At 43.6% G+C, this 12,589-nt stretch overlaps 1 protein-coding gene and 1 long non-coding RNA gene across 5 annotated transcripts in view; one reads left to right on the top strand and one right to left on the bottom strand.

Annotated features, from left to right (window-relative positions):
- The first annotated feature begins 570 nt into the window (after nucleotides 1-570).
- Nucleotides 571-12,589, top strand: part of LOC308064204 — a 37,788-nt gene continuing 25,769 nt past the window's right edge. The window contains exons 1-2 of one of the 2 annotated variants that reach the window (XR_013928288.1): nucleotides 571-658; nucleotides 7,408-7,516. This is a non-coding gene — a long non-coding RNA (uncharacterized lncRNA). Of the gene's footprint in view, nucleotides 659-7,407; nucleotides 7,517-12,589 lie in introns of those variants that run through there. The other variant, XR_013928289.1, reaches the window with a different exon arrangement.
- GRM1 (glutamate metabotropic receptor 1) overlaps nucleotides 7,511-12,589 on the bottom strand; it is a 198,803-nt gene continuing 193,724 nt past the window's right edge. The window contains exon 9 of one of the 3 annotated variants that reach the window (XM_080388235.1): nucleotides 7,511-11,126. In XM_080388235.1, coding sequence (XP_080244361.1) covers nucleotides 10,286-11,126 — 841 coding nt within the window. In that variant the 3' untranslated portion in view covers nucleotides 7,511-10,285. The remainder of the gene's footprint in view (nucleotides 11,127-12,589) is intronic. The other 2 variants (XM_080388236.1, XM_080388240.1) reach the window with 2 other exon arrangements.

The raw sequence follows: 12,589 nt of genomic DNA, 5'->3' as shown, positions 1-12,589 counted from the left end.
AGAGCTGTGGTACAATTAATATATATACCTGACAGTCTGCAGGAGGCTTATTTTTTGCAATATGGTAAACTAAATAATAAAATAAATATCTCAGTGCTTGAGTGGATCTTTCCTGGTAGGGAGTGATACAAGTTTCCTTTGAATTATTCTACAGATGCAGTGATACTTTCAAATGTGGATTAAAGAAGAAAATGATTTTTTTGCTACAATGTCCTATAACTTTTATATTAGAAACTGGACTCCGATTCCTCTGTCCTGGTCACTTGACATTAATCATCTGTAGAGGAATGAAGGCAGTGGGTTGATTGGCATGGATGATGTGCAGCTGTGGCCTTGCCTCAGAGGCAGTGGGTTGATTGACATGGATGATGTGCAGCTGTAGCTCGTTCCACTAAGTGGTTAAATAGCCCTGAGGATTGTGGGAGAGGGGGTTGGGTGGAGGAGGAGCAGTGTGGTCTGGCTTCTGGAGGAAGGAGATTCAGCACAGACAGTAGAATCTGACCTATGGTAAGAGCCTTGTTGCAGCCTACTAGTTTGTGCTGCAACAACTGGTGGCCTGTGTGAGGCTGACTGAGTTGAACTCCAACTACAACAACTAGTGCCCAAAGTAGCTGAGATGAGTGGGAGAACCTGTGACCTGTAACAGATGCTGTGAGAGGTGAGCTGTTGCAACTAATCAATATGGGTGTATTGCAATATTTGTTGTCCATCTTGACTCAAATTGCAACTTTTGGTACCCAACATAGATGGGGACTAATTGATGTGGGTGCAGAAGAAGAAAATTCTACATTAACAATGCTTATAGATACATTTGAAAAAAGTGTAAAGAATAGCAAGAAGGCAGTAAGAACTTTGCCAGGATGGTGCAAAGTAAATAATGTGCTAGTTATGCTGAAAAATGTCTGCAGTGTTCAGACATGGCAAAATGCTGGGAAACTTCCTTGAGGCTGCCTCAAGGGGTGATGAAATTGCAACAATGTTGCTAACAACATGGAGATTAGTCTTAGATTTACTAGAACAATTAAATGTGGACAGGGAGACAAATTCTATATCTGCAATGCTTATGGATATAGTTTAAGAAACAGGTGTAAAATATGACAAAATGGCAATAAGAATTCTGCTAGTGTGGTCTAAAAAGTATGATTTGCCAGTTACAGTGAAAAAGGCTTTCAGCATTCAGACATGGCAAAGCATTGGAAAGGTACTTTTTGAGGCTGCCTCAAGGGGAGACAAAATTGCCACAGCTACATACCATCAATGCCAATCGACCCACTGCTTTCCTTCCTCTGCAATCATCCATGTGAAATTTGGGTGTTTGGGCACCACTTAAAATTTTTAAAAGACTTCAGATTTCCTTAAAAGAGCAGAAGATGGAGACATGCTTGGCATAGTGCTATTACACCAACATGACAAGGCCTCTTGTTTTTGATACCCTGGTAAGCATCACTCTTAGCCTTGAGCTGGACTGAGCCTAAAGCATTAGGAGGAGAATCTTGAAATAACTTGTAACTTCTTGGCTATTAAATTCAGTAGCCCATATGTCTCTTAAGTATGCTTTTAAGTATCAGCTCTTCTTGATGAGCTTCTGTTTTGCTTCTGTTGTCTTTTCCAGTGTGATGCACTGTCACAGAAGGTACAAAGTAAAAAAAAATCCTCAGCTGCCAGGGATGTCTGGGCTTGGCCCATCAGGAACAAGACATGAAGGTCTAATGGACACAGTGCACTACTTCTCTCTAGCCCAGTCAGAACTCTGGATTTTCATGATTTAGCCAGGATTTCATAGATGTCAGAGTGAAACAACTCATGGATGCCATTCATGCAGCCTCTCTGTTTCTATAACTGTGCTATATGAACAATACCCACACCATTAGGTATTAGCACTGTTGCGCTCTCTTCCCAGCCGGAACAGTGACAGCAGATGACACACTGGCTCCTGTGCCTTCAGGAGTAAGCATCAGTTCTGATGTCAGTTTGCATTTTGCTTAGAGGCCAAATGAAAATGCACCAGCAGAGACCCCTGGAGCAAGAAAACAAAACCACCAGAGTCCTGCCAACCCCCGCAGGCACCTTTCCCCAAGGAAGGGAAAAAAAACACTGGGAAGAGCCAGGGCTGGAGCTTGGGAGGGCCTGGAGACAAAGAGAAGCTGAGGCTGGCTGAGCTGCAGGCTGTCCCCAACACCAGCCAGTCCTATGCTGACATAGACACCCTGACCAGAGTCCTCAGAGGGGGATGGCAAGGGGTAACTGCCTGTCTTTGTCTTTTTCAAAGCTCTTTGTCCCAAACTGGTCCCACATGTGTCTTGGTTGTGTTGGTGAGCAGCACCTGTGGTCTCAAAGGGCCTGAGAGGATCCCATCTGCCCTGTCTGATCCCCAGGCTGTGTGCCAGCACAGGGGCCTTGTCTCCACTGTGCATGGGGGGACCCTCCTGAGGGATGTGCCTGGCCTCTGCCAAGCAGCGCTCCCTGGGCTACCTGCCTTTGGCACCGAGAAGCCTTTGCCCAGAAGAGTGTCTTTCATCCCTGTTTCTTCATTCAAACTGGCTTCTTTGTCACAGGTGGAAAGTTGTCTGTGACAGCAAGATGAGGAGCGAAGGTAAGGGAAAGTCTTAGAAACTGAGCTGGGAAATTGAGGTCAAAAGGTAAATATGGCTGGCTCCAGTGTTTTGTCAGCTGCGTGCTGTTCATGCTGCTGCAAATAGAGGTGCTGAGGCTCCCAGCAGCCAGCAGAGCTGGAAGAGAATGCAGAAGGAAAACACTACACAAATGTCTCAAAGCAGCTTGCTGTGCAAGGAAGCTCATTTATTCCCTGGGTCCTGATCTTGCTTCGGCACTGCACAGCGCCCAGTCTGTCATGGGCAGGGTGGGCCTCACATTGAAGATGATGATGCCTATCTTGAAAATCAGCAATAAGAAGAAAAAGGCTTCAGAAGTTTTGTAAGTGGTGGCAGCAAGAAGTGAGGAAAGGTCTGTGCACAGCAGCCCTTGTAGATGATGATACCTCTCCCAAAAATTAAGAAGGTAAAAGGCTCTGAGTGTTTTGCAGGTGGTGGTATTGAAGCTGACTGCTTAGTGTTATGCTGAAGCTGGTACTCAAAGCCTGGATCTTGCTGGGAAAATTAGTTCTCGTTAGACCTGATGGTATTTCTGCCCTCCTGGGTGTTAACTGTGCTATGGATTGTGGCCTTATTCGCTGAATTATATGGCTGCAGCACCTAAGTGAACCCCAGCTGATGTTTCTGAGTCTGGAAAAGAATAAGCAAGAGTGAATTGGCATTGAGATGGAGCTGGGAAAGAGAATAAAAGGACTATGGAATTTCTCATGCCTTTACACAACCCTCTCTTGTGTCCAGACCTGCAATGGAGGAAAGGCCTTTGAAAACTCAGACTGTATCTGAAGGATTTCTATGCTCAGTTTTCACTTGTATCAATTGTAAGCTGGCACTCAGCTCCCTTATCCCACTTTGAAATACCCCATGGTAGATGAATGTCCCGAAGTTGCTAAATGAATTAATAGCTGAAATGGGGACAGAGCTCGGTGCCAGGCTGTAATGCACTGAGTTTTTCCCCCAACAGTGTGACTGCTGCCAGACTGTCCTATATGAGCACTGGGTCCATGAGTCTGTGCAGATCCTGCTGTTAGGGACAACAGGAGGGCAATGCTTTCTTATTCTGTGTGGTTGTTCACTTTAAAAAAACAAACAAACAAATAAAAAAAAACCATATTACCCAAGCACAAATGGCAGGGTGGAGGGCAGGACATGCAGAATAGCCACCTCTCAAAAAGGGAAATATTGCTCAGAAGGAAAATCTCTCAGCTCTGCTGGGGAATTACAGCCTGACAGGGACTTCCACCCTGCAAAGCTGGTGCAAAGGTACAGCACCAAATGATAAGAATAATGAGCAGCAGCTGCAAAACCAGAAATAAGCCAAAGATCCTCACAAATGCAAAACAGAGCTTTAGGTGGGAAATTAATCTTTAGGAAACTCAAAAGTTAATAGTACCGGTACTGGACTAGCTTTGTGAGGAAAATGACATAATTCAGGCCTTAATGCTGATTCATACACATTGGGAATCTCGGCACTTGAAGGCTTCAGTTTCTAAATTAGCATTGCACAGATGCACAAGAAAATTCTTGCACAGTTAATAGTTGCTAGGTATTCCAGGCACTATTTTTAAGCAGAAAAAAACCCCACCCAAGCCAAACCCTGCCCCAAAACAATTGCCAAGGTAGCTGCCAGATTAAAATACAGTTGAACTGTTTTGCTTCAGTGTTCAAGCAACATGTGTATCATATGTCGCAGGAAAACAAATTTGTTCTTACCTCCTTCCCCAAATAAAAAGACATCTATTTGTCAGTGCATTTCAAAGTCTAAAAGGCACATAGAAAACTCCTATACTGTAAGTTTCTGAAAACATTGCTCAGATTCAGCTTCATCAAAAGCCATCACTCTCAATGGCGGTATTTAATATTTTGCTTTGATAACTTTGTGGTTTGTCTATTTCAGTGTTAGCTTACAAGAGCAGCTAAAGAACGAAGGGCCAACACTTGAGGTCTGTCAAAATGCAAATCACAGAGGCTGACAGGACTTTGTGAGATCAGAGGCTCTAGCTGAAGTCTTTAGGGGTACACTGCTCCACAGCACTGTCCTACCTGCCTTTCTTGTAACAGAGGTAAAAGCACATTGTTCTCTCTCTCTTTCTCTTTCCCTGTATCATTAAGGACAGCAAAGGCTACAGTGAGCCCTCTGTACTGCACAGACCTCCCAGTGTCAGCAGCCCAGGAAGCAGCAGGTGTTATTCTTCTGCCTGTGCTCAGGGGCTGTATGAACACCACAGATGTTTGGCAGCACACGCTGCTGGGCGTTCAGGAAAGCAATGGTTCATCACACCCTGGGATTAAGGCTGTAGGATTGACAGGTCTGCTTAGCCATAGTGGGGGAGACCGGTCTCACCTCAACCTTCATGCAGTCTGTTGGAGGGGAGCTGGGGAAATGGCTTTTGTTAAATTATTGACTTCTTTTGAGTCCCTCCACAGCACTGAAATCCCACATCTCTAGGTGGGGCTTGCAAGGAAAATAAACTCTTTGTGCATTGCAAAGACACTCTGTGTAAGGCAAATGGAGTCAGAGGGAGCTGAGCAGAGACTTTTTTACCCTGAGCCAGTCCCCCAGGCACACCGCCTCCCCAGCAAGGAGGTCTCGCAGATCCTGCTCCTGCTGCAGACTTAGAGCAGCACGGGGATGTAGGAGTCCCATACACCACACTGTGGTGGGTGGGGGGGTGGGGGATGGATCTCATGCCACCTACATATTGCATGGTGTGCAATAAATAAGTGGGTGGATTGAATGTCATAGATACATACCACTCCTAAACTCTTATCTGTCTGCACTGGTATCTGTGCCAGCTGCTTCTCCACCTACCTAGAGGCCTTTTGGTTATGGGAACCCACAACTCACAATGATATTTTACTTCTGTGGAGATGTATTGCTTACGCCCACCTTTGAAATCGAGTAGATACCAGATGCTCTTTCTTGGTACCAAACATGACCTGCTCTCCCAGGTGGAAAGCAGTCCCCTTTTCTGTGATTTACTAAGAACTGGAAGTTGAATTAGCAAGGCAAAGAACACCTTGCTTGTTTTTTGAGTTGGATAGGATTTACCCATAGCACTAGAAATGGAAACCAGTCATTCTACTCTCATCTGCCATCTCTTAGAGCCTGCAGGATTTGTCAAAATGTGGGTCCAAGTCCAGATATAGGGCCTGCGGTAGGGCCACACACTTGGCTGTGTTACATTTCCTTATCTCCCTTCTTGCTAATATTCTTGTTGGGAATCTTACGTAGATAAAAATAGGCCTTGATATTCGCTACAGCGTCTGCTGCTTCTTCCCAGTGATTTGCAGACAGGTACTTGCCAAGTATCTAGTGAGTCATTTATTTGGGAAAAAAAAAACTACCACAACAATACAATCTGCAAAACCACGCTTTTCCCACTCCCTTGTAAGAAATATTTTTAACAGCCACTCAGACCTTGTGTAGAACAGCCATTAGCAATCTGCTTCTCTGTTTTTCCCTAAAGAGTGATGAATACAGCTCCAGGGGCCCAATTTCCATTGCCTTGTGCTTCTGATAGCCACTTACTCCATGCAAAGTGGATGCGACACACTAGCCTGGGTCTAGAGACCTGGCTTACTGAGCAGAGCTTGGGCAGATAGACACGGACTGGGCTGGTGGAGTTGCCAACCCTGTACTCGGCAGGAGGTTGGAGACCAATGCTCAAGTATGTGAAGCTGCTTTGTTGCTCTGTGGTCCTGGATCTGTCACCCATTTACCCAGTGTAAAGCTACTTCAGATGGGCTTTTTCAGCAGCTTGTGCAACACTGCCCAGGGTCCTCTGGAGGGGAGTAATTGCTGTGTTGTCCTGAGGATGCTTTTGTAATTGAGTTCACTTGAACAGCAGAACCTTTATGGAGACATAGATAGACTAGACTTCAACTAAAAAAGAAGGGAAAAAAAAAAGGGGGGGGGGGCGGAGGAAAACCTCTACAAGCAAAGATACCAAACTTTTTTTTGGCACTTACCACTGAGTGTGGTGTCATTCTGTGTACTCCAGCAGTGCAGTAGTTGTAGGTGAACCGACCCCTCAGAGATGGGCTCTTGCAAGGCTATATCCAAACGAAGGAGCTACTAGAAACAAGCCTATTTACAAGTTTAAAAAGAAAAAAGGCTAGAGTTTCTACATCTAGTGCCACTTGGGTCTGAAAATCTCAGCAGCGCTTCAGTAGAAGCATTTATACTCCCATCTTACGGAACCCCAAGGTGAGGCATGCAGCAGTTCAGGAGTCACCAAAAAGTCAAAGTGTTTGTGAGTTATAGAGCAGGATTCAAGTACTTTGCTCTGTTCAGAGGCAGTCAAAGAAGGAGCACAAGGTGCTTGGGATGGATCATTGTCTACTGCTTATAGCTGTCAAGAAAGCATATTTGAATTTTTTGAGTTTCCCTGATGGGAGAAGGTGACATCTCAGTCAAACACATGGAGTATTTCCAGCAAAGGGTTGGTGTTTCCCCATGTCCTTGGGAAGCAAAATTTCCTGTCATTTGCCATTGAATTCTCTTCTACAATGTCAGCCTGAGTGCATACTTCCAGTGCTCCTGATTTTATTAGGAAGCCAAAAACCTGAGATTTGCTTTCCAAACAAAAATCCTCCAGTTCTCCACCATCTCACCTACATGCCACAATCTAATCAATACCTACCTCCATTTAGGCATCCTATCATTTCTCACACGCAATGCTGAAAAGCCCTGGAACAATTAATTACTAGGCATGACTATTTTCTGCTTAGGAGGCAAAAATTAACAATCTTGGCATTCTGTTTTTAAATAATAAATAGAAAATTTATTTTACAGCATTTTCAAGATCATTTTGACAAAAAGGCAGTTTTCATCAAGCATTTGACAGTCCAAAAGAAAGAACTTTTACAGGAAGCTTCATAGCTCATACAACTACATACACAAGGTGAGTTCTTGCTCTTTAGATATATTTACGTATGTGTATGTTTCCAGTTTTAACATTTACAAACTAAAAGCTAATATACTGAATTTCAAGAAAACTCCTACTCATAATTACATTGCAGTAATAAAATCAGTGCTTAATATGTTCAAAACAGACACATATGAAAACAATATAGTACCTTGCCACATTGCTGTCCCCCCATCAATATAAATCTGTTACGTTTCTCTTTCTTATCTATCGCATTTCTTCAAAGATCAGCTTCCTAGTACTACCTCTGTGCTACTGAAGTGTTTTTGGAAATAGCACAACAAATCTTACACTAAGGTTATATGAAGATAGAATTCATTGCCAGTGTAGTGATCAGCAAAGAAAATACGGCATTTTTCTCATTGCTTTAATGAGTAATCAGAATTAAAAAACCAGAAACAACAAAAAATTACCCCCTAAAGGCTCCAAGCAGGCAAAAATCAACCAACAGACCCCCAGGTGTGTTTAGTTCATTATAGAGACATCAATCTATCGACAAAGACATAACGGTGTCTTTGGGCAAAGTCATTTCATGCTTTCCACATTGCAAAGATAACAACTGGCCACTAGTCATACTGAAAGGAGCAAACATCGTGAAAAGAGGATGAGGAAAAAAGGCTCTATCTGGTTTTGAGCGCCACCCAAACTTTCCAATACCACTACTACAAATCAGACCAAAATGATGAGATTTGGATCTTCAGAGACTTGACGACTGGCAGCAGGACTTCTTAAAATTCAAGTGAGAAGAAAGAAAAAGAATAGAAATATGCTGAATTCAGAAAAAACTGTGATAGAATATTCACAAGAAGCATGATTAAAATCAGGTTTTGCAACTACATTGACATGAAGAGATTCCTTAAAAATATCTTTGGAAATAAAGTATAGAACTGTGGGACAGATCCTCAGCTAAATTCAACAACACAAACAAAGTTCATAGCAGCTAAAATCCTGTCCCGTATATGTATAATACACACATTTATAAATAGGGTAATAATAAATACAATTAAGTTCAAGCCACAGCAATTAGACCTGGACTTTGAACATGCCAGCCATTAGGGAGCTTTGGATTAGATGTATTTCTAAGTAACACATGAAGGACAGAGGAAGAGGAATGAATGACAGAACTACAGCTGCCTAGAAGTGATGTTTAAGATATAATATTGTATATTAAATAGAAGTAAAAGCATATGGAAAGAGCATGCAACTAAACATCACAAAGAGATTAAAAGAACCATCTATAACAAAGCCTGGGAATTTATGCACACATTAAGCACTGATGAAATTTCTTGTCTGGACATGATTTTATTTTAAATTATCTGAAGCAACAAAATAGTTGAATTACTTTTCCTGTCTCACCTTTATACTGGCATGTGCAAGATTTCTAAAACAGACTTTTTTCTTTTTGTTTTCTTTTTTTTTCATTAACACACTTGCTGCAAACATGTAAAATAACAAATCTCAATACGCTTGTTATTAATACCATATGTCTACTTCATAAAATATCTGCAAAACAAGGCACCCTATTATAAGGGTAACAATCTCAGCTTGTATATGAAAAAAAAGTATGTTAGCACAGCATACAAACCTCCAAAGATCTATTGAGTATTTGTAACAATGTGATATAAAACATGATTTAAACATAAAAATATTCATAGTATAGAAGACAATCTTCCAGTGGTAGCTATAGGACATTACACTTCACACATACCATACACACGCATACAGAAACACAAACGTACGCTCACTCTCTTGCTTCGAGACTGACTATAACCCCCAGTATGGAATTGCCTTTCTTTCCAAGTAATAGTTGTTGCTCTAAGTATACAGCTATTTTCCAATGTATTTGATTCCAAAGTAACACAAAGGAATGATGTAGTCACATGGCAAATATGTTGTATTATGAAAAGTTAGTCAATAAATATTGTTCTGCTACAGGAAATGTTGTGTAACAGTTCAGTCACATAGTTTGCAATCTTATACAAAAGGGCAGTTTATCTAAGTCCTTATAGTATTACAAGTACTACAGCAAGGGCTTTCTTCAGAAACCTCAAGTCCTAACTTGATAATATTTCTGGCTCTGTTCACCATCAGCGTTAAAACAGCCCAGATCCCCCAAAGAGCAGCCTAGAGTATGAAGAACAAATTGTTCAGACAAAAGTCCGTCAGAGCCATGTGCTTTCACATTATCTCAGCTCCTTTCCCCCAGACACATTATGCAGTTCTACCACCTATAGAAACCAGGAAAAAAATATTTATGCATATATGTCTCATATACAAATAGCTTCATTCCTCCTCACCACACTTCACCCTTCTAGCTCCTGGGTGTGTTGGTTCTGTAGCAGACAGCAGTCATGAGATGTACTAATGACTTCTCCAGGTGATACTTCCCAGAGTCCTTTTCAAGCATTGCCAAGAGAGGGTGTGACTAAGTGTAATTTTTTTTTTTCCTGCTGTGTTTTTTTGCTATAGAAGTTGTCTCTTGGGTTTGTGCTTTGTTATGGTTTCCTATCTTTTTATCAAAGTACAATACTTTTGTTTTCAACAGCTAGAGAATTCTGAGCCCTCAGAATGGATTTTTTTTCTTTTTGTTTCCTTTTACTTTTTTAAGTGCAGGATGAAGCTTTTTCCCTGTCACATGTGACTTTGTTCTCTGCTCGCTCTCTCCCCAGCCCTGGGAGACTTGTCTCCCCAAGACCTCCCAGCAGGCAGCTGCCAAAGTCCTTCTTGCTTTGTCTCTTGCAGCATCTACAGAGTGGATGAGCTTTGTTTGTAATCCCTCAGGATGACAGAGGCATAGGTCACATCTGGGGGCGTGCAGAGCACTGACTCTGAGACGGGTGAGCTGGGCACAGAGCTGCCTGAAGCCACTGAATCCCGGAAAGGGGATGGGGGTGTCAGTGCCGGAGAGTCTTCCAGAGTCAGTTTGCTGGTCGATGGCTCCTCATCCTCCTCCTCTTCTGGGTTCTTTTCATAGACGTATCCCTGAATCAGCTTCAGCTTCTCGCTCTCCACTTCGTCAGCTGGGGGAGACAGGGGGTCCTCACTGAAGGCAGCTGCCTGGAAAGGTGGCAGAGGCGGCTGCTGTGGTGGTGGGGATTGGTAGGGGGGCTGCACACCATTCCCCGAGCTGGGTGCTGGGAGGATGGCATTGAAGTCAGGGATGCCAGTGGCAAGGTTGTTGACCACTCCTTGCAGCTGGTCCATGAGAGACCGTGGCTGCAGGGGCAGGGTCTTGGGGGGCTGCTCTGGCAAGAAGAGGGGGGTCTCTTCCACTGTGGTCTGCAGCGGGGGAGTCGTTGCGACCCGCCTGTGCACCACCATGGAGGGGCTGCTGGGCTGGTTGAGGTGAATAGGCTCTCGATCTTCCTCCTCCACCACATTGCACAGAGTCTTACTGCTGATGTCGGTAAAAGTCAGGCTCTTGCTTTGGCCGTGGTAGCTTTTAGTGAGGGGTTTGATCACCGCTGTCTGATTGCACCCTGTCTCCTGGCTCTTCACATGCACTGAGAGTCTGTGCCACATGTGTTCCCCCTTGGGACCTTGTCTTCCACCTGGTTCAGACCATGACACAGACTTTCCATTAGAACTATGAATAAAATAAAGATGAGTTTATTTGCATTTACATTACACAGATACAGGCAGTATAACAAACAAACCTACAGAAATACTGATTGCTTTGCTTCATTAAAAAGCCCCCCCCCCCCCCCTCCAGTTCTTCACGTCATCCCAGAAATACTACAGAAGGAAACAACATTGTGCTTTAGCAGCAGCAACTATGCTAATTTTCATCCAAAGGCAATTACTCCCTGCTGGTTACCCACCCTACGGCCAGCCTGGAAAGCCTGGCCCATGGGAAGGGCTCTGGGAGGGCTGGCTGTTTTGAGGACTTTAGCTACGTCATTTTGTACCCAGGTTTGCTCACCCCACCTTGCAGGGGGGAAGAAAAAAAAAGGTAAAAAAGTCACAGGAAGAACTTTAGTTAAGTCTGATTTGCAGCTTATAGGAAACATTTCCAAACTGTTGGAAGAACAACCCACAGCCTTAGCTTTTGGCACTCTGGGTAGAGAGAGGAATTGTTACTAACCCCTCCTTCCCTTTTTATTCCCTGGCCCCGTTTTGTACTAAGGAACAGATTAGCTATTACAGAAATGAAGGACTCCCTGGGCCTCCATCAGGTAGGAGGCAAATGCACATCTTCCTGAGCGACTGTTATTTACAAACCAGGGTAAAATGCTGGGATTGAAAACAGTTGGTTTGTGTGGGTGGAGGAACAAGCAGCGACACGATCGTGGTGAGTTGAACCCTTTGACTTCACACACAGGCTGGATCCTATCAAAACGCTGGGCTGTTTGGCTGAGCGAGGACACGAGAGTCAGGCCTGTCCCTGAGGAACTGTAGGTTTTTTGCATTTCCCTGTGCTTTTGCTGGGAGCAGCACTCACAGCAGAGTGATAACTCATTAGCAGCTGGTGGGCCAGGAACCTGAATGGTGCTCAAAAAGACCAAGCAATGTTTACTTGCAGGTCAGGCAGTAGATATCATTTACAAATTATAATATACATCACCTGGGTGGAAACCAGAGATGGGGAAAAATTCGGAGATGATTTATGTGAAGCAGCCTTATCTCAGGTTTTCATCCCTCAGGGGGCAGAAGTAAACAAAGTGATTGCAGTGCAGGTGGGAGGCTGGCACAGCAGCATTGCCTCCTCCTACTGCACACACCAGGGGAGATGGCTTCCCTTACACACAGCCTGCAATATTGTTCTAAGTATTTTGCCTTCCCTTGCTCAGATTCCTGTGCTTCTCTTTTTCTTCAGGGAGTAAATAATTACCGGTTGAATTTTGTAAAAAAATATCGACTGTCATAGCTGGAAGAAACGGGTACAACACAGATAATGTATATCTGGCAAAACAGAGAAGAAATGTACATGACAACATGGCATGTTTCTGCTGAGCAGTAAATATTCCTGGAGAAAAAAAGAATTTGAGATGGATCCAAGCTGGGAAATTCATCTCCAACTCCAGACTCCAAACGCTGGACCTGTGACTC

This window comes from Falco punctatus, assembly GCF_963210335.1.
Source record: "Falco punctatus genome assembly, chromosome: 5".
Classification (NCBI taxonomy): Eukaryota; Metazoa; Chordata; class Aves; order Falconiformes; family Falconidae; genus Falco; species Falco punctatus.
The sequence above is the reverse complement of the archived record's forward strand: the minus strand, read 5'-3'. Positions and strand labels throughout refer to the sequence as shown.